Below are 24,718 nucleotides of genomic sequence, written 5' to 3'. Positions count from 1 at the left end.
TGACTTCAAAGCACACACACTGCAAAAAATGCTCGAAAAAGCACAATATCTCTTAAATATTAGAACGTATGTTGGCCCCATTTCAGCTACAATTTAAAACTCAAACTCCAAATAAAAATAAACATTTCCACGATTCTGGCAAGGTACAACACATCAATGTTTGTTATGCAATGTAACGAGAACATGAGCTCAAAATCAGGGGTCAGTCATTGTGAAATTGACAGTAGAGAGATGGTGAAAGCAGTTCCACCTATTTGGCAGTTGCTCTTGGGTGGTGGTAGGGGAAACTATCCGATGGTATCTTCCAACTTTTCTGACTATCAAGCAATGTTCTGTCTGGTACAAGTTTCCAATAAGTTGGCAACGCGACTGTTTCGAAACGCTAAATTAAATCTCTGACGGAAGCCGATACTGGTGTTTGTAAACAGGGGACACTGGACAGTTGATAAGTCGTGTTGCTGGAAATAATTTTCGAGCGTGTAAACGAACGTTACCATTATTTACTAATGCAGCAACGAGCAACTGCCAAATGTCTGTTTGACAGAGAAAATTAACACGCAGTTTTAGTAATTAATTTTTTTTAATTGCTCAAAAAATCGGAGTGAATTTTTTTGAAATGGAGCATACTGGTTTAACAGAAAAAACCGTAAGGAAATTTTCGTTACTCTTACCTTAAGTATGTTATATGCCGTCTTACTGTTATAATGCAGCGAATTCAACATATTAACAAGAACTGTGACATTTGCTGTCAACGTAATTCTTAAGTGCTATGTGTGTGTTCTACACGCTCTTCTTTCTGGTTGAACTTAAGAGTGCAATTTTCTGCCGTGCTGATGAAACAAGACTGAAGGAAAACACTTATATATAAGTACACCTCATTATTATAAACTAACTTCTTTAATAACCGTGTTTTAGCCAATTCATATGCCAAATGATGTCGTTCTGCAGCTAACTGGACTGATGTTTACAGTGCTCATGGCATGAATGACAGATATAACACTTTTGCTAATAAAGTGCTTACCTTATTCGGACACTGTTTTCCCCCAAAACTTACCAAGGTTAGAGCAAAGTCTACAAAGAAGCCATGGATTACTCAAGGAATAGGGGTATCTTGTAAAACAAAAAGAAAACTGTATCTGTCAATCCGAAACAGTTCCATTGTTGATGCTATAGCACACTACAATAAATACTGCAAAATATTAAAGACTGTAATACGGACGTCAAAGCAAATATATTACAAGGAAAAGATAGTCACACCAGATAACAAAATAAAGGCAATATGGGATATAGTGAAGGAGGAGACCGGTAGAACCAGACATGAAGAAAAACAAATAGCATTACGAGTAAATGATACATTGGTGACAGATGTCTACAGTGTTGCATAACTTTTTAACAAACATTTTACAACTGTTACTGAAACGATGTTGTTGTCAGGTTCGGTAGATGCTGCTATGGAATACCTCAGACCAGACATTTCAAGTAACTTCCATAATATGAATTTGACCCTCACTACCCCAGCAGAAATAATGTCCATCATAAAATCTTTAAAATCAAAAACATCTAGTGGGTATGATGAAATATCAACAAAGTTAATTAAAGAATCTGATTCTGAGCTAAGTAACATATTAAGCTATCTGTGTAACTAGTCGTTTATCAGTGGAATATTTCCTGAATGGTTGAAATATGCTGAAGTTAAGCGACTGTTTAAGAAGGGAGATAAAGAAATAGCATCAAATTTTTGTCCAATTTCACTGTTGCCAGCATTCTCAAAAATTTTAAAAAAAGTAATGTACAGTTGGCTTTATAACCATCTTATCTCAAATAACATACTGTCAAAGTCACAGTTTGGATTTCTAAAGGGTTCTGATATTGAGAAGGCTATCTACACTTACAGTGAAAATGTGCTTAATTCATTAGACAAAAAATTTTGTGATCTGTCAAAGGCATTCGACTTTGTAAATCACAATATCCTTTTAAGTAAATTAGAATATTATAGTGTAACAGGAAATGCTGCAAAATGGTTCAAATCTTATATCTCTGGCAGGAAACAAAGGGTGTTATTAGGAAAGAGACATGTATCAACCTATCAGGCATCATCCAACTGGGAACTAATTACATGTGGGGTCCCACAAGGTTCCATTTTGGGGCCCTTACTTTTTCTTGTGTATATCAATGACCTTTCACCAATAACATTACCAGATGCCAAGTTCGTTTTGTTTGCTGATGATACAAACATTGCAATAAATAGCAAATCAAGTGTAGTCTTAGAAAGATCAGCTAATAAAATATTTGTGGACATTAATCTCTGGTTCCTATCCAATTCTTTGTCACTAAACTTTGAAAAAACACAATACATGCAGTTCAGAACTTGTAAGGGGTGTCCCACGAGTATATGTCTAACATACGATGACAAGAAGAAAGAAGAAGTGGACAGTGTTAAATTCTTGGGATTACAGCTTGATAACAAATTCATCTGGGAGGAGCACACCACAGAACTGCTGAAGTGTCTTAACAAATCTCTGTTTGCAATGCGAATTGTGTCAGACATAGGGGATATAAAAATGAAAAAGCTGGCATACTATGCTTACTTTCATTCCATAATGTCATATGGGATTATTTGTTGGGGTAATTCATCAAGCCAAGCTAAAGTTTTCAGGGCAAAAAAACGTGCAGTAAGACTTATATGTGGTGTGAACTCAAGAACATCCTGCAGAAGCCTGTTTAGGGAACTAGGGATACTAACTACTGCTTCCGAATATATTTATTCCTTAATGAAATCTGTCATTAAAAATATATCACTTTTTCAAACCAACAGCTCAATTCATGGAATCAATACTAGAAATAAGAATAATCTTCACAAGGATTTAAAGTCACTTAGTCTTGTACAAAAAGGTGTGCATTATCCAGGAACACACATTTTCAATAACTTGCCAGCAGCCATAAAAAGCTTAACAACTAATGAAATTTAGTTTAAGAGAAGCCTAAAGGGTTTATTGGTGCCCAACTCCTTCTACTCCAACTGATTTGTAACTTCTGCACAATTTCAGTGCAGTAATGTGTTCATTGTAAATGTGTGTGTGTGTAAGTACAATCTAACTTCTGCACCATTTCAGTGCAGTAATATGTTCATTGTAAATAAGTATTATAGTAGTTGTATTACATGTTTATTACCTTGTAAATAAATAAATAAAACTTTTTTATTTTAAATTCAGTGCATTAGTGTTTGTAAAATGACTCTTTCATATAGTGTTCATTAAAAAATGACGCTCATTCCACTTGGGACCTGTGGAATGGTAAATTAGATTATTTGTTTTAGTTGTAAATATGTGTCATGTATTGTTGTGTTTCTGACGTGTTCTACATCCTGGAGGACCTCCTCACTACGGATCAATTGGAATGAAAGTAAATCTAATCCGATCTAATCATAACAACAGTAACCATCCAGTCATGTTGTTCAGTTTTTGATCTCACAACTTGTATTCAGTAATCTGCTGACTGCGATGGTGCATGCAGGGTACGTGCTTACATTATGTGTTTTTATGTGTACCGTGACACTGCTAGCGAGGTTTGGTTTCCCGTTGAATATTCCAGATTTTTGTGTATTTACCTAAGTGGATGGCATACGGAATGTTTTTGTTTGCAGTTTTGCTTGTAGATTTCAATTTGAATTTACTTGAATTGATTTATTTGGAAATACTTTTACATAAGTATTGCTTATTGTGTACACAACACATATTAATTGTATTACATGGATTACATAGACCACAAAGTGGATTGTATCCACATGTTACAATTCTGTTTTGTCACAATCACATTTATTCTAGAAGATCATAATATATTGTTCATTTCTTCTTTGTTGTATGTTGGAGCGTGTTGTTTACAAGACATATAAGGTTTTAGTGGAGATGGTGATTCATTCAGGTTGATGATCTTGACTGTATTTTTTTTTAATGAGTTTTTAGCAACTGACCAATAGCGTAGCATGAAGTCTAATTTAGATTGTAAGGTGAAACTGATTTGGCGAAAGTGACAAATGTGTCAGTCTTCCACTTTTCATACACCTTGCGTTAAATAGGAACGTTTTCATCCTTGATGAAAAGCCTTATTTACACACTGTGGTCATTGTAATAACAATATTCCCAGGCTTTATTCCCATGGAGGCACCGTTAGCATGTTTTGTGGTAATGTTTTCATGTTAATGGTGTCAACTATTGGCCATTTCTTAAAGCTCATATCCTCCCGTGGTGATGGTATCATCACTATATCGGCAGGAGTATCATGTGGTTCAGTAATCCAAAGACTTGGTTGTGAATTGATGAAGCTGTATCAAAGACACCAATTAACCCTGCATTGAAATGTGAATGTTGTATGCCTCTGGTGGATATGATAACATATGTACATTGTGTATGATGATAGGAGGAATACTTCATTTATTAAATATTACACATCTCTGTATCCAACCTTCACAAAAAACAGGTTTATTATTAGTCAATGTGGATCGTGTAATTTTTACATTTGATGTATTTACCAACACAGTCTTTCTGATAAGATCCAGAAGCAGTATCTTTGTGTAATTGTTGTATATACCCAGAAACATACAGGAAGTATATCTGAGTCTCCTGTGTAGGCATAATTATCCAGTTTCTTGCCAACATAGGAATAATATCAACAGACATTTTGACAGGCCTCCATGTACACTTTAGGGAGCTGTTCTGTCCGTTGTTGACAGTGTCACTAATCTCAAAAGTTTAATATATTGCGCAGTTAAATATCCCTATAATTTGTTAAAATTGTTGAGCAGCAGCAGTAATATTACACTTCCTGTCCATGCCAAAAACATTTGTACAATGTCTGTGGATGATTCTTCATCAAGGGTAATGTGTTGTGTCCTACCTGTCAGGAAGTTTACAATACAGGTGCAAACCTTGTTACGTATTGCATCAGAAAATGTTTTCTTCAGAAGTCATCAGTGTGGTACTCAATTCAAAACCTTGGGGAAGTCTAGAAACACCAGATTAGATTGATTTTCTCTATCTGTAACACCGAGGATTTAGGGCCTATGAGGAAAAACATTAATTACTTTCACATGGTTGACATTTTTGTAACCCATACTGATTTCAGTGGAGAAAGTTATTCTGTTTTATTTTTTGTATTTCTATTTATTTATTTTTGTCAAGATGTCTTAATATACGGGGTGCAAATGGTAACTGTTTGAAATCTATCACAGTGGTGTAGGGGATGTTGAACTATTTTATTCACGACACTTGTGATCCAGCAAGCCAGGAAACAACCTCAAATGAGCCTACAAAAGTCACCTAAGCTACAGAGAATGTAAGCGGTATGACATTTTGAATATACTCTCGCCCTTGTACATGACTATCTTAGTCTGTCAGACTTTTGTTTTTTCTTTTTTTATTTCATTAATGTTAGTAATATAAACTTTCCTGAGGGGGTAATGAAGGAAAAACACTTTCTGAATGCTATACAAAACTTAATGACACTTACAATTGGATCCAAATTTACCCCTTACAAGCAAAGTAGTGTCATGGTAAGAAGGTCAGAGAAACAAAATGATTTTATTGCTCATTTTATGCTGCTACAATTTACAAAATTTTAGGTACAGCTTACACAACCATCACTTTTATAGTTTGTTTCTGCAAGAACAAGGTATATTTAATACTGGAGGACAGTGTTAGTATGAAGAAGAAATGAGCTTCAAGCGATTAAGACCAACTAAGCAACTGGCTTAAGAGGCCAGAGGATATTCAAAAACTCACTCAATAAACAGTGTGGTTTTTAAAGGCCACTTTGAGATTGTTCGCCAACTTGATAGACTGTAAGTTTCCCATACCCAGTCTCTCTGTTGAGGTTTGGTGATCGCCACTCACCATCTGGCGGCGACTCCTCATGGCACTTCAGGCATATCACTGTTTCCAGTCCACCAGCATACCATACTGTTGCTCATACAGCTTTGGAGAATCTATTCTCAAGTCATCCATGAGCAACAAGGCTTTTGGGATCTGAGAAGCATGAGCTGGAGTCACTTGGTGTGGAGGCAAATATAAACACAAATTGACAGTTGGAACTGACTGCTAGCCTGGTTACTACCAAGGCTCAAGGTAATTTTATATTTAGTGTGGTGCAGGAGCACTGCATCCTGTTTCTGTTGTAATACAGTTTTTTTACATTTTAAATGAGCACCAAAATCGTGTAGCTGTAATTGTGGATGAGTCTAAGCAGGGGACTCCCTTGGCTGCTCAGTTATATTCTCTGATCCTGTCATCATTCCAATGCCAAATTATATAAGATCTTGAGGGCACTGGAGCAGATGAGGTATGTTGCAACTGCTAAATTTCTCATCTGTTCTGACTCCCTGAATGCCCTAACCCTCTACAACATTGTACCCAACAGATAAAGCAGTCCAGGATGTTCTGGACACCCTCCTCCATCTGCAAAGGATAAGAAGAGGTGGGTCTTGCTTTTTGGTATCATTACATGTGGGTATTAAGGGAACAAAACTGCAGAGTTAGCAGCAAAGAAGACATGTTGCAATAATCAGATAGCTGAGTGAGCCACCCCGTATATGCTATCACGTCACTGTTGAGGTACAGAATCATGTGTAGATAGGAAGAATTGTGGCTGGAAGTGATAGACAGTAAACTGTGTCTAGTAATGTGAGCAGCTCCACAGTGGCACACCTCCTAGCCACACAGATGGGATGTGGTACTTCTGACTTGTCTTTGCATAAGATGTAGCCCTATGATATGTAGTTTCTTGCTCTGGCAGGAGGAACTTCCAATGTGTGGTGCTCATGGTATACAGACCGCAGTGCACCCATTTTAGTTGACTGTGTTTTATATTTTAGAGAAGTCTGCGTTGTGTTGTTCGTCTTCTGTAAACCACCAGACAGAACATCAGCAAGAAAATCATATGCAAACATTCTTATAACCTTAATTCAGTAACTTGTAGATCTGAAGGTGAAAAATTTATGAAATTTGTGAATTACACATTTTTTAATAGCAATATTTTTGTGTTTCAGAGACAAAATTAAAATTTTTTTTGTGAAAACATAATCTGATTAATTACTGAGAGGCACTGAACATTTTGTTAAATAAGTAGACTGCTAAATTGTGTCTGTAGCAGACTGAAAATCTTGTCATGGAGGCCGTAAACAATAGTTTCAATCATCCCACCCTGAAACCCCCAGTGTATAGGTGGAGCGTAAATTGTGTCCCTCAGTATAATATAACATTGTGTTTTGCGAATATTATTCTCTATTTAAGCTACACCATTTGATGGAGAGGTGTAGTTGAAATGCTCAATGATTTATAAGCAGATCATTTGATTTCAACACACAAAGTGTTCAGCATGTCAGAACCAGTCAAAAAACTAGAAACATCAGCCAGTTTCCTGAAAAATTACTTGTGAGTTTTTGCTGTACTGTAAAGCTAGGGGTCGTGCAAATAGAATGTAAGGGACTGACAAATACTTATTAAGAACAGTGACTCCACAGTTGGAAATCACTAAGAACTTGAAAACACTTAAGCAACAGTTTTAGAGAATATGACTGTGAAGCATACTAAAAATTTAGGCTCCAATGTAAATTCATTGTGCCTGGTAGTTTTTGTATGTTTATTTGTTCCATAAATGAGGAACAAACTCCTAATAGGTGTCACAAATCATTTCTTACTTTCACAGTTCATAGTTGGGTCATTATTGGCAATCCATTTATGGTGCGATAATGTGTGCAGTCTTACTACACAAGGGAACTATATCATTATGGGAAAAATTATTGGCCGATGCATATCAACTTTCAACACTTAGGTATTAACAAAAGAGTTTAGACAAGAGTCACGGGTACCGCCTTGAACTGCGACATGAGGATAAACATCTTCACATCTTCTCCAACTGTATACTACCAGCAGCTCTGTAGCTGATTACATTCTGTTTATTTCCTATTTGCTATCACTGAACTGAAAGGATATATCACTCCCATGTTCCATGTAACTCCCAAATATAACAAAAAAAAACAGGATCAGTGTTAAAAACAAGAACTATCTCATTTTCTTTTAAAGAAGCCTCTGACTCTTACTTATTTGCATGATAAGGTAGACCTCTATTAAAAATGCCAGTTTCTCTGAATGCTAAGATTTCTCTTATTCACCAACCTGTGTGTGTGTGTGTGGGGGGGGGGGGGGGGGGGTAAGAGTGGAAAATAAAGAATGTAGATGTAAAAGGGAGGTATGCCAGAATTCTATTTATGCTGGGGGAGAGAGGAAAGTATACAAGGCAGGAAGTTTGAGACTGAAGAATGAGTAATAAAATATGGGATTTAAAATCAGCCATTTCGTTAAAGTTGGGAGTAATAATAGAGGATGCAAGTAAATGGGTGGGAGAGGAGAGAGAGAGAGAGAGAGAGAGAGAGATTAAAAGAAAAAGTATAATTTCAATGAAGACCGATTGTTTTTTATTATTTTTATGAGTATGGAGTAAAAGGGCAAGGGAGGGAAAATTGCAAGAGAGAAAAGAGAGGAGACTTTAAAATAGGGTTCTTTTTGTTAAAAATCACTCTCTGAAAATCAATTTTAGAAGTTGGATACTTTTACTGACATAAGATGCTGTATCTTTCACTATTTTCTGAGGAATAAAAATATTCAAATTACAGTGCAACTCATATGTACTAGGGCCAGCTGGTTGTTATTCTCAGACTCAATTGCATATTGTAGGCAAACATTCCCGTAAGTTTTGCAATCATTTTCTTTAAGTTCATTGAAAAGATTAAAAAAAAGTGCATTTTCAGATTGCCACCCACTGTTCAAGTCATTATGCAACATGAAAATTGACACGAGACAATGTTCTCCATGATCACAAAGTCCATACACTTGTTGCAGTTAATTTTTTGGCTTTAATCTACATACCAAAATGTACAAAGATTCTGCAAAATTTTATAGCTTCTGTGCCTCATTTATGGTGGTATCCAGTTGCTGTCAGCACTTTTTGATAATTTAGTCAGGTCCACAATCTGTTTCATAGCCAGCAGGCACCCTGGAGTGCCCTCTTCGTTCCAGTAAAGGAAGCAATCATTACACACGGGAAATAGGCAGTTGCAGAGTAAGTGTGGGAAATCTCACATTTCCTGAATTAATCCTCATTCTGAGGCTGAGTCAGTTTTCCTGCTGGTATTGTCAAATGTTCCAAATTTCGTGCTGTTTTGTCTAGATTGGCCCAACTTTTTTTAAATTGCTATACAGCTGAATTATTTCTTTATAGCATAAATATATATGCAGCTGTAAGATAAATGAGTTGTACTTGATGAAAGAACATTTACATCTCTAATAGTTTTTGTATAGATCCACCAAGTGACCTGGTAGATGTTCCCAGTAGTTAAAATGATATAAGCCTGCTCATGTCATAAAAGTAGGAAAAAAATAGGTTTTTCTGGATACTAAGTCGTAAAGGAATTCATGGAAATAAGCAAATTGATTAACTAATCAATAAGTGGACACCCTGTGGTTCAATTTCTCTTTCCATGCATGCTGTCATTCAGTTGTTGAAGAGGAGGGTTGCATAACACAAGGTTAATGTCACACTGTAGGTCTTTTTACTAAAGCAACACATTTATCATGCATCTGCTCCAATTACAGGAATAAGTGCCCCTGTTTTGGTGCCATATGTAAAATTGGTCTGAGCCACATGACAGAGAGAACTCACCAGTATGTGATATTTATGGCGTATGTATTTCTGTATCTGTTAATAAGAGGATAGCATTAAATCTAAAAATGAACTTCCATGGTGTAGTGGCTAATGCTGTGACAGAAACTCAATGTCAGTGCCTTTACCTGTTCCTCTCCTCAGTTAACTTGTGTTTATCTATTTTGTCAAGAATAAACCCTGTACCAAAGCATGCAGATGTATCTTTCCTTTAATATCTATCTAAGTTTACCAATATTAGGTATTGTCTGTATATTTATGGTACACATTCTGAAAATCTTAATTTGTGATGTGACTGAAAGATGACTCATTCAACATCTTTATGAGTTATTGTGCAAAATGTTTCATGGAACATGAAATTAACTGACTAACCAGCTCTTCCCTCACACAGCTTATGGGATTGTGGATGTTCTCCACAATCCAATAGTTTGCTTGTGTTGGCCTCAGTAAATGGAGGTAATCCATATTACCCCAAGTTCTGGTGCATGCAGTGTGGCGTAGTGGTTAAAGTCACTGGCTGTCATACTGCAGGTCGGCTGTTGAAATTTGACTATCACAAGTTTTTGTTGTTTCATATTTATTATTTCTGGAAGGTTTTTGAAACATCTTATGTTTGTAATGTTTGCATATTCTGGAATATTCAATGTTTTAATAAATAGCTGCACTTTCCATCCAGGAAGTTATTTTCTTCCTGGCTATGTGTTGGTGTTCATGATAAACATGCTTCCAGTGCTAAGTTTTCCATTTCATTGATGACTCTGCTTTCAGATTTGAACTTGAGTGTGGTTATAATGTAATATTGTTTGTTGGAGACGATGAGTAATTGAAAACATTGACACCGCCGTCTCTCCAATTAAGCAAAGTACTCGGGATGATTTTGCTCCCCAATATTCCACAGCCATTATCTGTCACCGTACAGAGGTACCAGCCATTTGCCTAGTGGCCAGCTTCAGGAAAATTAAGTGAGCCGACCATCTTGGATATGAGGTTTCCACAGATACAAATCCTCCATGGACAGCAGTCACGAAGATCTCCAGAAATTTGATTGATATCATCAATGGCCAAGCTGTCTGGGCACTAACCAACTCAAGGGCTTTATTTTCTTTGATGTCAGGTGCTTATCATTGTCAGCTAAAGAAGACTATGTTCTGTGATACAAAAGCGATTGTGCGGAAAGTCGCAAATGGGAAATATGCCCAGCCAACGGGAACATGTATTGCAAGAAAAGCTATCAATGACATTATACTTCCCTTTGAATTTATCATTTGACAGAATGTAAGTCATAATGTTATTATTGGATGGGATTCCTTGCAGGCGTCATAAATATATTGTGGAAGATCAGAGCTCCAGGTTGAGGAAGCTATTCCTCACACATGACGAAGATTACTCTGAGCAGTAGTTTGCCATTGAAGATATTGTTACCTCATCATCATCATCATCATCATCATCATAACCGATGACCTCAGCAGTTTGTTCCCTTAGGAATTCACACACATTTTTCACACATCATCATCATCATCATCATCATCATCATCAACATCAACAAGACAAGTTCCAGTTGTCAGTCGAGATGCTCAGTTAAACAGTGAAGCTTTTGTCATTTGTAAAAAGTTACTCAGACTCACAGAAGAACTCTACATGCCAGCGATGATCATAAGCATTGTAGTTGGTCAAGGAAAACATTGCATCACTAATCATTTTGAGTATCCACAACTCATCCCTAAAGATATGTGTGTATTGACAGCCAAGCCAATCCAGGAAGAGCAGTGTAGTGTCATCGGCAAGGAATTGTGTGCCACTACCAATGCAGAGAGTAGGAGAGGGAGCTACATTGAACTGCCAGGAGTGTCTGACCTGACTGAGGAACAACATCGACAGGTGATAGACATTCCATGTCAGTCTTCAAATGCTTCGAAACTGGAGTGGAGAAAGGACAAACCAAGTGGCCTGCAATAAAACACCTTATCAACACTGGGTATCTACCAGTTAACCTGCGATGATAGACAGCCCTGCCAGCTGAACTACGGGTAATCCAGAAGAAAGAAGATGCTGCAAGATTACATCATTGAATTTTCAGAGTTTCCTTTGTCATCTCCTTTGGTTCTTGTGAAGAAGGACACATGCTAATTCTCTGCATTGAATATCAATGACTAAACAGAATCATGAGGAAAAATGCCTTTCCATTGCCACGCATTGGCAACACCTTTGGCTCGTTGAAAGTAGCAAAGTATTTCGTGACTGTGGTTATGTAGACAGTCTGCTGGCACACTGATGTAGATGAGGGTGACCAGGAAAAGGCTGCCTTAATAACTCCTGGCAGCCTCTGTGAGTTTAAAATTATACCGTTTGGACTGTGTAACATACCAAACAGCTTCGAACTTATGATGGACGACCTGTGCTGTCAACTTAAATGAATAACGTGTCTTTGCTATCTGGATATCACTGTCATTTTATCACAAACATTGAAGAACATGCAAGTTGTCTGAAAATGGTGTTGAAGTGTGTTCAGAGTGCAGGTCTCTGCCTGAATCCAGAAAAGTGCCTCTTCACTGCCAATGAAGTAAAAAGCTAGGGACACCAAGTAAATGGTGATGGAGTTTGTCCTCATCCAGATTAGGGATGGCAATTATCGCTGAAACAACTGGTTTTTTGTTATATCAGTCCCCACTCCAGGTTTACTTGATTGTTAAACTGCTCAACATAACAATTTTCTGAGATCTGATGGTTAAACCACTCAATGTTTTGTGAAATAACTGACTTTCAATTTTTTTCTTCCTATTGTTTCGTATAATAAATGTACGAATCAAGCATAGATTGAAAAATTTTTACTCTCTCAGTTTCAAGATACATAGAATCAAAGTATTAAATTATATAGCCAAACACAACAAAATTAGTCTGTCCACCATTTACTGCTTTTCCTGAAAAAGTGATAAGTGGATGAATACTATAAAAAATCACCAGTCTTCTCCTACTGATTCTATTTTTTTTTTAAACTCTGCTGAAAAATCATGTTATCAGGGATCAAACCACTATTTGGACAGTAGGAATAGTCAGGGCTAAAGGGTGGAAACTGAAGTAGAACAACTCTGTTTCTCGTATTTCTTTGTCTGGAAGAGCTACCTGCAGATAAACACATTTTATGTAGATATAGGCAGCAGATCAGCTACTGTCTACTTTTATTGTATACTATAAATGAATTGTTAAGTTTTGAATTTTTTACAGTTGCCATAATTGCGTTCCTCTCTTATTATTGTAATTATAGAAATGACGTCCGGTGATGATGTCGAAAATCTACTGTATAGAACGGGGGGAGGGGGGGGGGGGCAGGGGGCGTCTTGCAAACTGCATGTACATGTGTATGTGTACCTTAATTCACAACACATGGCAACAGGGACATTATTATCTCAGCATTGCTGTACCAAATCTTATGCACATGGCTGTTGCCAGTTTCTGTTGACATTGTAATTAAAATAGCACTGATTGCTTTTCCAATTTTCTGTAATAACACAATATTTCAAATCAGTGCATACTGTACGTATAAAAAGTACTCCCTTTTCAAAAAAGGTTTATTTAAAATTGAAAAATTTTAGACCTGCTGCTGTGGATAACTTATATTTCAATTTTTACTCGGCTATTAGTAAAGAAATAAAAAATTCTTTTTATGACCAAGACCAAACAAATACTGAAAAATACTGTTTATTTAGAATTAAAATACTGGTATCAGTTTTAACCGGTTGGTTTTTCCCATCCCTAATCCAGATAAAATAAGAGCAGTCTCAGATTTTCTGACTTCTCAGCACATATGTGATGTAAAAAGTTTTGTTGGAATGTAGTCACACTATCAGCAATCCATAAAGAATTTGTGTACCAAGGCAAGTCCCCTTCAAGAATTGCTGCAAGGAGGTGTCAAATTTTCCTGGAATGAGCTGCAAGAAAGAGCTTTCCTTTTCCTTAAGAAGGTAATAACATCTTCTCTAGTCGTAGCATTGTGTGACTAAAAGCCTACATAGAATTTCATGCTGACACTAGCAGTTGTGGAATAGGTGCAGTTTTAGTACAAATTTAAGAAATTGCTGAGAAGGTGTAGCTTATGGCTACAGAGTAGTCTTCAAGACTGACATGAACTACTTTAAACCGGAAAAGGCCCCTTGCAGCTGTTTGGTCTGTGAACAAATTCTGACCATACTTTTTGGCAAACCATTCACCATTGTGACAGACCACTATTCTCTACTCTGGGTGTCTAGTCTGAAGGATCCATCGGGTCAACTGGCGAGATGGGTATGAGGTTTCAGTAATGCAATGTCACAGTGGTATACAAAAGCAGACACAAAACACATGGAATCTCTTGCTGCAGCAGAGCAGTGTGGATGCAGTCTCAGTCATCAGTGCATTAAATGACAATGCTGCTGAACTGAGGTAATATCCACAACTGTTGAAAACAATAGAAACCCTGAAGGAGAGGAAACCACCCAAAGGAGAATTCTAATTAATAAACAGAGAATTGCATAAGAGGAGCTGTAGTCCAATGGGGCAGAAATGGCTTCTCGCCGTCCCAGCTCGTCTACAGCTAACTATCCTGAAGTTTTTCCATAATTCTCCACCATATGCTCATGCAAGATTCTTGAAGACTCTAGACAAAATCAGACTCAAGTATCACTGGTCAGGTCTCTACAGTTCCATTACACCCAATGTTAGCCATTGTAAGGTCTTCCAATGACAGAAGCAGGTGCCACAATTACTTTTGGTGCATCTTGTACCAATCCCATGTGCAGCAGCACCAGGTCACCTAATTGGAAACTACCACTTGGGTAGGTTCCCTAAGTTGACAAATAGCAATTGGCGGATAATAGTCTCCACTGAATACCTCATGTGCTATGCTGCCCCCAAAGCTGTTCTGACTGCTGCAGCTCCAGAACTTGCTGAGTTCCTTGAAAAAGACATTATTTTGAAGGACAGAGCCCCCTTTATGATTATCTTTGATCGTAGAAAAGTTTTACAGTCGAGACTAGTACCAGAGGTACTCTCACATTCCAACATCACCCACAGGATGACAACTGCCTGCCATCCACAGACAAATGGGCTCACAGAATGCTATAATAACACATTGACAGATATGAGTTAGATGTATGTTGATATTGAAGAGAGTGAGAGACGAGAATTTAGTACTGCCCTATGTAACTTTCGCATACAGCAAAGTGAAGCAAGACACTACAGACTTTACACTGCTCTTTTGCTCCACAGTTGTGAGGCTGAAACAACAGTGGATACACTGTTCCCATTTCAACCAGATGCTAGTTGGGATGATTACGTGATACATCATCACCAGGACCGAAGAAGCAAGGCAGCTGGCTTACATACAAACCCTAAATGCCCAGGAGAAAGACCGAGAGTACTGTAACGCCAAGCATTGGCCACCGAGAGACAGCCCTGGAGACAGTATAGATTTTTACATCCATACAGAAAATGGGACTCTCGGAAAAGTTACTAAAGTACTATTTTGGGCCTTGTTATTTTTTAGGGGTCACATATAAAGTCAATAATTATAACCCTTCACTAAGAAGACAAAACCACAGAGACAGTGTCCATGTCCTCAGTATGGAGCCCTACTACAGTCCAGAGGGGTAGATTGATGATGGGAGATTCAAGGAAACTGAAGACCCACTCAACAATTCTCAAGCTTTGTAGTGAGCGGCTAGCTTTGATGCTCATCATGGTGAAGAGGATGTAACAAAATGGGTAGAGTGTGAGGATGTGCCAGTGATGCCATACAGAGAATTGTTGACAAGATGTAGATCAATTTGCTGCAGTTGCTTCCAATGAAAAGTTCTAAAACAGTGGATCACTCTTTCTCCAGAAGGGGGAGCAATGCCACAAGCTATGATTCGTGCAGTGTGACAGAATTGTTAGCTGTGCTGGCAGCCAAGCTGTGGGTTGCCTGTTCGATCTTGACTACTAGCAGTTATTTGTTATTCAGTAGTTATCTTTCCTGGGAGGTTCTTGAAATATCTTATGTTTGTAACGTTGTATATTGTAGAATATTCAACATTTGTATAAATACCAGAATTTTGTAGTATTGGGTATTTACGTAAATAGATGCACTCATTCGGGAGGACGACGGTTCAATCCCGTCTCCGGCCATCCTGATTTAGGTTTTCCGTGATTTCCCTAAATCGTTTCAGGCAATGCCAGGATGGTTCCTTTGAAAGGGCACGGCCGATTTCCTTCCACATCCTTCCGTAACCCGAGCTTGCACTCTGTCTCTAATGACCTCGTTGTCGACGGGACGTTAAACACTAATCACCACCACCTAGATGCACTCTCTGCCTTGGAAGTTGGTTCTGTGCAAATATGCGTTGCTGTTCATAGTAAACATGCTTCCAGTACAAAGTGTTGTATTTAAGTGGCGAGCCTGCTTTCATATTTGGTCTTGAGTATGGTTACAGTGTAACAATATTATGTAAAATCATCCTTTCCATGTTTTTCAGAAATAATTTTGCTAGGACAACTCAAGCCCGTCCAGCTATGCAACGAAGTTGTTAGCCCCAAGAGTTGAATTTACACCACCTGTGACATACAGAAAAATGGCCTTTGACAGATACTTCTAACTGGGAATATAAATCTTATCTGATATATTCGAGCCACTCTTGCCCCCTTTCTGCCTTTTGGAAATCAAATTCCTCTTCAGCCATTGAGATCATTTGCTGGGTTTCACCCATACCCAATGACGGCATTGCCCATTACGTACTACTATGCAGAGCCAGATTGACTCAGGTTTTTTAATGTTGTTGTCACACCTGATCCCCCACTCCCTACTACCCCATCTATTGTAAAACGAGGTCCTGGGACCAGCAGTTGTAGTATCTGTTTCTTGTAACTCAGTGTTTGAAGTAATTGTAGTTATAGCTTCTAACATTCTGTAAGAAGTACTGAAATTTGTATATGGATTGGAGTCTTTGAACCATATGTTGATATTTTCAGGTATTTCATTCTATTGAATAAATAATAAGATCCACCCTTTTTGATAGAAAACTCACTTTGAAAGTGATGCAGAACTGATTATTAGAAAATCTTATTGAGGAATTCGTAAATGACATAAATCATTGTGCTCAGTGTTCTGAGATAAGCACAGAACACAAACACCTTAAAAAGAAACGATGCACAGTACAATTGTAGTAAGCCTGTCATTACTTTATTGAACCTCTGTCCGTTTCTGGTTTAGCCATCAGTTTCTAGCTGGCATTAAAACTTCTTGTTGATTCATACTTTGATACTGAGGAAAAGAGTCTGTTTAGATTTTAACATTAACTGAATTGTTTCTCACAATATTCCTCTTCATCACAGAAAGCAGGCTTTCTTGTCTGGTATTTATGATGTTGCTGATATTCACGTGCATAAGGCCATGGTCCAAGGCATAATTGTGTGCCTAATGTTTCATCTTCCAATGCAGGAGACATTCATCAGAAGCTCTAATAACCCAGAAAGCAGTTACACACTCACACAAGCTCAGCAACCTGAACTGTTGAGCTTTTAACCGTTTGGCTTGCTGAACCTTCTTGAGTCAGTAACTGATTTCTCATGTTTCCAGCACAGGAAGATGAAATGTTAGGCAGACAGTTATGTCTTGAACCATGGCCTTATGCCCATAAAACAAATATTCTTCTTGTCAGGGATGGAAGTCTTGTCACTCCATAAATGAATTATACAGTCATGAAATACATTAGAGGAAGGTAAGTGGGGAACTTCAACGGTGATTTATATTCAAATGTGTGCCTGATAACACAGTGATGAGTGTATGATTTGCCTGTGTCTGTCAGCTAAGTCTGACTGCCAGTTAAAGTGACAGCCTGGAAGACTCCAATCAGCCAAATATAAATTTTTATTCTGCCAACAAAAATTCTATCTAGATAAAATAATTCTCATACTTTCTATTTTGTCTGTCCTCAGAAACAGCTGATTCTCTAATAGGACATCAAAGGAAGCATAATTGATGACCATAGTCTCCGGCTGCTGAGGCAAGACTCAGTAATAATTTCTGAAAGTAATATATAGGTTGAAATCAAACAACGTAGCACAAAAAAGCCAAAACAGAGAAAGAACTTTGGTTATCTCATTGTTGACAAGTAAAAGATTGAAAGGAAAATTTAGTTTCTATACTTAGGAATTATTCTTTTGCAGCATTATAATAAGTTATTACTCATATTTTGCTATATAGCCTTTCATTACTTTTCACAGGTGAAAATGGACATTGAAGAAACTTGTAAGAAACTGGATTTGCTTTGCATAGAGGAACTGGAAATAATGGAAGAATATATTCGTTGCAAAGTTGAATTGGAAAAGCTAATGAAAGCTGGTTTCCTGAATATCGCCAAAGCTCGTTATATAATGGGAAAAACTTCCGTTTCATCATTGCAGCTGCCTTCAGAAGATGCTTCAGATGTCACTGCACTATGTAAGGTTGTTTTAGACAAGAAAAGTTCAGCTGAAGATAGAGAGTTTCAGCTCATGTTAGATTTCAAAGAACAAGGCAAACAAATGGATGATGTGACTCCTGCTCCCCGGAAGAGAAACATCACTGATGAGAACAAACTAATGGAGGAGAAACCTGTTTCCAAATTTAAGACTCAAGATTCTGATCCTCTTAGGTGGTTTGGTGTTTTAGTGCCACAGAATTTACGGCAAGCACAAACTAACTTTCAGTCTGCCCTACCATTGGTTATTGAATGTGCTAACCTTCAGCTGAAGTTGTTAGATTCCTATGACAAACACAAAAAAGCTCTAAGGAGGAAAAAGGATATTTCTACAACATGATAATGTATTTTTTGGCACTATAGTGAATTGTGTACATCTTATGAAATGAGCTGCCAACTTATGTATGCATTCCACAAAATCTTTGTGTTACTAATAAATAAGTGCATGAAGCATTATTGAACAAATTATATGTGGATTTGGTGGTGGTGGTGGTGGTGGTGGTGGTGGTAGTGGTAAAGGAGTAAACAATGAGCTGTATATTTTCTACCTTGATAATTTTGTTGTTGTAATTGTTTCATTTTCATATTACTTTAAAGTTAAAAAATGCAAACATTGTAAGTAAATATACATAAATATGTTGGAGCGAACTTGCAATACCAAAGTTTGGAATGCAAAACTATGGCTAAGAATAAGAACAACATCCATCTGTCAGTTATTGAAACTGAAATGAATAGACCAGGGCTGTTTCAAAGATCTTGAACATTGAGCTGTTTGAGCAAGGTTTTCGTCTTGATGGGCTATCAGAGAGGAGCACCATTCAGATTGGCAGAACCAAAATGGGACAAGATGTGCGATGTAAGTTGAAAGCAATAGACATGTTATTCAGCCTAATTACAATTTGACATATTAAATGGTGTGGTCTTTTGCAATTTCCAGTCAGGGTTATACATGAAGTTAATGACATTTAAAATAATGTTACTTTATCCACTATAATGAGATACATACATTATATCATTGTATTTACCAAAATTTTATCCGCAATGAGAGTGAAGAATCAGTTCATTAGGTTTTTGCTTTGAAAAATGCTGAGCTTATATTGACAAGGAACAGGTTTGAAATCCATATCTGTGTATCCTGCTAAGGTTTACATGTTTTCCTTAAAACAAAAGAGCTGAAAGTTGGATAATTTCTTAAAGAAGCCATCCCCACCCCACCCTTCTCACGGAGCTAATGTTCTATGTCAGAATGACCTAATGTTGCATTTCACGTCTTATAACCACCAGTGCCCAAGTGTTACATTACTTATGTGATGTACATTTGTATGTATGTTCTTACTGCTGTACAAACTGTTTCTTCAATATGTAAAAATGCCGAATAATTTTGGAGAATTTTACAGATGAAAACCAATCTTCTTTATTTTCTGTGGTTACCATTAGTGATGTGAATAAATATATCATGTACTGAATGAGAAATTGTTGCAAATATCTTGATAAACAGGTTCATTGTTTAGCAAGTTAATGTTAAGAATGTGATGCTTAAGCTAAAAGCACTTACCAGGTGTGCAAGAAATATAATTCTATTTACGTCATAGTGAGTGTTGCATAAAAATATGAGAAGTTAACCTTTCCTCCAAACCTCTCTCCCAATCCGAAACCTCTGTCCTATCCAAAGGCCTCACCTTCAGCCCCACTCCCAGCTTTAACCAAACAGCCCTCGTCAAAGATTTACTGTCCTACACCCGTACTCTCTGCTGGAAATATCACTTTGCCACGAAGAAAAATGATCCTAATCCTACTCCTAATGATCCAACTCCCCAAGACACTATCCAAATTGAACCCTGCCTGGAACAGTTCCGTCCTCCGTCACAGCGGGACCCACCTCCTCTTCCTCAAAATCACCCTCTCCTAACCTTCCAGGAATTTCTGACTTCCAGCCTTGCCTCTCAATCCTTCTTAAAAAACCTTAATCCTACTCCCAACATCACCACTGCTGAAGCCCAGGCTATCCGTGATCTGAAGGCTGACCAATCCATCGTCATTCTTCCGGCTGACAAGGGTTCCATGACTGTGGTACTTGATCGTCAGGAGTATGTGGCTGAGGGACTGCGTCAGCTTTCAGACAACACTACTTACAAAGTTTGCCAAGGTAATCCCATTCCTGATGTCCAGGCGGAGCTTCAAGGAATCCTCAGAACCTTAGGCCCCCTACAAAACCTTTCACCTGACTCCATCAACCTCCTGACCCCACCAACACCCCGCACCCCTACCTTCTACCTTCTTCCTAAAATTCACAAACCCAATCATCCCGGCCGTCCCATTGTAGCTGTTACCAAGCCCCCACAGAACGCATCTCTGCCTACGTAGATCAACACCTTCAACCCATCACATGCAGTCTCCCATCCTTCATCAAAGACACCAACCACTTTCTCGAACGCCTGGAATCCCTACCCAGTCTGTTACCCCCGGAAACTATCCTTGTAACCATTGATGCCACTTCCTTATACACAAATATTCCGCATGTTCAGGGCCTCGCTGCGATGGAGCACTTCCTTTCACGCCGATCACCTGCCACCCTACCTAAAACCTCTTTCCTCATCACCTTAGCAAGCTTCATCCTGACCCACAACTTCTTCACTTTTGAAGGCCAGACATACCAACAATTAAAGGGAACAGCCATGGGTACCAGGATGGCCCCCTCGTACGCCAACCTATTCATGGGTCGCTTAGAGGGAGCCTTCTTGGTTACCCAGGCCTGCCAACCCAAAGTTTGGTACAGATTTATTGATGACATTTTCATGATCTGGACTCACAGTGAAGAAGAACTCCAGAATTTCCTCTCCAACCTCAACTCCTTTGGTTCCATCAGATTCACCTGGTCCTACTCTAAATCCCATGCCACTTTCCTTGACGTTGATCTCCACCTGTCCAACGGCCAGCTTCACACGTCCGTCCACATCAAACCCACCAACAAGCAACAGTACATCCATTATGACAGCTGCCGCCCATTCCACATCAAACGGTCCCTTCCCTACAGCCTAGGTCTTCGTGGCAAACGAATCTGCTCCAGTCCGGAATCCTTGAACCATTACACCAACAACCTGAAAACAGCTTTCGCATCCCGTAACTACCCTCCTGACCTGGTACAGAAGCAAATAACCAGAGCCACTTCCTCATCTCCTCAAACCTGGACCCTTCCACAGAAGAACCCCAAAAGTGCCCCACTTGTGACAGGATACTTTCCGGGACTGGATCAGATTCTGAATGTGGCTCTCCAGCAGGGATACGACTTCCTCAAATCCTGCCCTGAAATGAGATCCATCCTTCATGAAATCCTCCCCACTCCACCTAGAGTGTCTTTCCGCCGTCCACCTAACCTTCGTAACCTCTTAGTTCATCCCTATGAAATCCCCAAACCACCTTCCCTACCCTCTGGCTCCTACCCTTGTAACCGCCCCCGGTGTAAAACCTGTCCCATGCACCCTCCCACCACCACCTACTCCAGTCCTGTAACCCGGAAGGTGTACACGATCAAAGGCAGAGCCACGTGTGAAAGCACCCACGTGATTTACCAACTGACCTGCCTACACTGTGAAGCCTTCTATGTGGGAATGACCAGCAACAAACTGTCCATTCGCATGAATGGACACAGGCAGACAGTGTTTGTTGGTAATGAGGATCACCCTGTGGCTAAACATGCCTTGGTGCACGGCCAGCACATCTTGGCACAGTGTTACACCGTCCGGGTTATCTGGATACTTCCCACTAACACCAACCTGTCAGAACTCCGGAGGTGGGAACTTGCCCTTCAGCATATCCTCTCTTCTCGCTATCCGCCAGGCCTCAATCTCCGCTAATCTCCAATTTCTATTTGCCGCCGCTCGTACCTCACCTGTCTTTCAACATCACCTTTGCCTCTGTACTTCCGCCTCGACTGACATCTCTGCCCAAACTCTTTGCCTTTACAGATGTCTGCTTGTGTCTGTGTATATGCGGATGGATATGTGTGTGTGTGCGAGTGTATACCCGTCCTTTTTTCCCCCTAAGGTAAGTCTTTCCGCTCCCGGGATTGGAATGACTCCTTACCCTCTCCCTTAAAACCCACTTCCTTTCATCTTTCCCTCTCCTTCCCTCTTTCCTGACGAAGCAACCGTTTGTTGCGAAAGCTAGAATTTTGTGTGTATGTTTGTGTTTGTTTGTGTGTCTATCGACCTGCCAGCGCTTTTGTTTGGTAAGTCTCATCACTTTCTTTCTTTTAGATATATAATTTCTTTGTAGCCTACATAAAAACAGCAGTCTTAACAATGTGCTGTGATCTTTAACATGTTACTTAGAAAAATAAGACATTGTATTTATGAGGAGTTACAGTTTCTGTTTGTTTTTTGTTTTTGAAACAGTGTCAAAAATGGTTCAAATGGCTCTGAGCACTATGTGACTTAACATCTGAGGTCATCAGTCCCCTAGAACTTAGAACTACTTAAACCTAACTAACCTAAGGACATCACACACATCCATGCCCAAGGCAGGATTCGAACCTGCGACTGTAGCGGTCGCGCAGTTCCAGACTGAAGCACCTAGAACCGCTTGGCCCCACTGTCCGGCAACAATATCATGTCAGGATTTTTTTGTTTCCCTGGCCGTGAATTCTGTGCCCACTGTGAATTGTGACTATAGATAGACTGATGGTGATTTCTATCACAAAGTATACACCAATTTTGATACTGCATTTTGTTTCCCATATTTGTGTAACAATATTAGCAACTTGAGAAAACACCCAATAAAATATTCTTTACCATTACTAACTTATGTTCACAGTTACACAGTATTGATCACTACCTAACAAATGTTGTAACATGGTTAATACTGAACAAAACAATTGCTGCAGAGAATATGATTTTATATGTATAAGAGCACAAAAAGTGAAACCAGAAATTATTGTTATATGATCAAGTACTTATTTATATTTCAGGAATTTAATTAGATTTTTGTTTATTCAGTGAATCATAATTGTGGTCTCTCTGATATATGACATATGCCAGTTTACAAATACAATATAACCAACTTTCCCAGTGAAACAGCATGACATCTACTAACTGTTCAGAGGCTACCTCAGTTTCTCAGCATGTGGATTGGATGTAATGATTACAGAAGAAAAAAGAAAAAGCAATGTAAAAAAAACCATAATAACCATAATTGTAGATGTTGTCATGAAGACCGTATTATGAAAAGAGTGTAACATATGTAGATCATGCACAAAAATTCAAATATAAGGCGTGGCCCATAATGGTTGTTTCTAAATGAACAAAAACTATTTCACTCTATTATAGCAGACACACTTAACTTTTTACAAGTAGTGGCTTTTTAGGTACCACTGATGAATTGAAATGTTTATCTTTTTAATTATCATTATGTTGATGTTAGCATGTGGCAGAATTTGTCTATATCACTTTCCAACCAGTTAATAGAATTATTTTTGTTTTCAGTGTAAGTGTAATTCTTTTCATTCCTGTCATTCACAACAGTATTTTGGTGGTTTGCATATAGTTTAAGATATTCTGTAGGAAGTATTCACAATCTAATTGTGTCAACAATACTTAAAGTTACGCATTTTCAGAAAATATAGCTTTGGTGAAATTCTCATGTAATGTGATTTAAGTGTCCTCTTGCTGGAACCAGAATTTTTCTTGTTGTTTGTTTGTTTGCTTGGAACCAAAATATTGGATTTGAAGAGATGATTGAGAATTCAAATGATAGGTACATGCCTGCATGCAGTTTAGATGTTTCTGTGTATCCTGTATTGTCTTAATAAGAAGCCATGTTCTGGTTGATGCTCTTCATGGAGAGTTTCTTTATATCAGTACTAAATATATCAGTACTAAATATATCAGTACTAAATTTGACCACTAAGATGAAAGTGAGACTCATCATCTATCCACAGGAAATATAAAAAAAGGTTTTTTTTTTTCAAATTCTACATATGTATTCAGTTCTTGTTCATATTCAGTTTGTTTTCTGCTTCATAAACTATAGTTTATAAGAAGGTAACCCGAAATCCTATTTTAAGGTTCTGTCCACATGAAAGAATCAAATTATATCAGTTGTTGGAGACAGTTATCTAATAGAATCCAGAAGGTCAACATGGATCCAATTTTTTTTTTTTTTTTGTGCATGGCTGCTTCAAGAGAGACACTAACAATGCAGTAAGGATTTAGTAATTATGTTCTTGGACACTGAGCAGACTTATTATAGTGTGAAAAGAAGTAGATGGGATTGAAATTTAAGCCAAAGAAGTGTGAAACGGTGGTGACAGCCAGGAATAAGGTATCTGTGTGTGTGTGTGTGTGTGTGTGTGTGTGTGTGTGTGTGTGTGTGTGTGTGTGTGTGTGTGTGTGTGTATCTGGTTTTGAGTGAGGGGCATGTAACGTCATAACGTCAATAGGCAAACAAGTTTTGTACTGACAAGGGCCACATTTGATCTCAAACACTCTGAGCTGCATGAAACCAGGCCTAGAATAACACTCAATCATAAAAAAATTAAAAAT

The 24,718-nt window shown here is 38.4% G+C and overlaps 1 protein-coding gene across 2 annotated transcripts; it reads left to right on the top strand.

Annotated features, from left to right (window-relative positions):
- Positions 1–409: 409 nt before the first annotated feature.
- LOC126253056 (coiled-coil domain-containing protein 115) lies at positions 410–19,583 on the top strand. Of its 2 annotated transcripts, XM_049954143.1 has the most exons (3): positions 410–646; positions 17,656–17,723; positions 17,944–19,583. In XM_049954143.1, exon 3 carries the CDS (start codon positions 17,950–17,952, stop codon positions 18,517–18,519), a length of 570 nt encoding a protein of 189 aa, XP_049810100.1. In that variant the 5' UTR covers positions 410–646; positions 17,656–17,723; positions 17,944–17,949; the 3' UTR covers positions 18,520–19,583. The 2 variants fall into 2 exon arrangements, with proteins under 2 accessions (XP_049810100.1, XP_049810098.1); XM_049954141.1 differs by lacking the exon at positions 17,656–17,723.
- Positions 19,584–24,718: the final 5,135 nt, after the last annotated feature.

The sequence above is a fragment of the Schistocerca nitens genome, chromosome 4 (genome assembly GCF_023898315.1).
Source record: "Schistocerca nitens isolate TAMUIC-IGC-003100 chromosome 4, iqSchNite1.1, whole genome shotgun sequence".
Taxonomy (NCBI): Eukaryota; Metazoa; Arthropoda; class Insecta; order Orthoptera; family Acrididae; genus Schistocerca; species Schistocerca nitens.
This window is presented reverse-complemented; position numbering and strand designations above follow the sequence as displayed.

Coding starts and splice junctions, on each gene's coding strand:
- LOC126253056 (XM_049954141.1), top strand. CDS start 617: ATGGAGCATACTGGTTTAACAGAAAAAACC. Junction 647..17,943: donor CTGGTTTAACAGAAAAAACC/GTAAGGAAATTT, acceptor TACTTTTCACAG/GTGAAAATGGACATTGAAGA.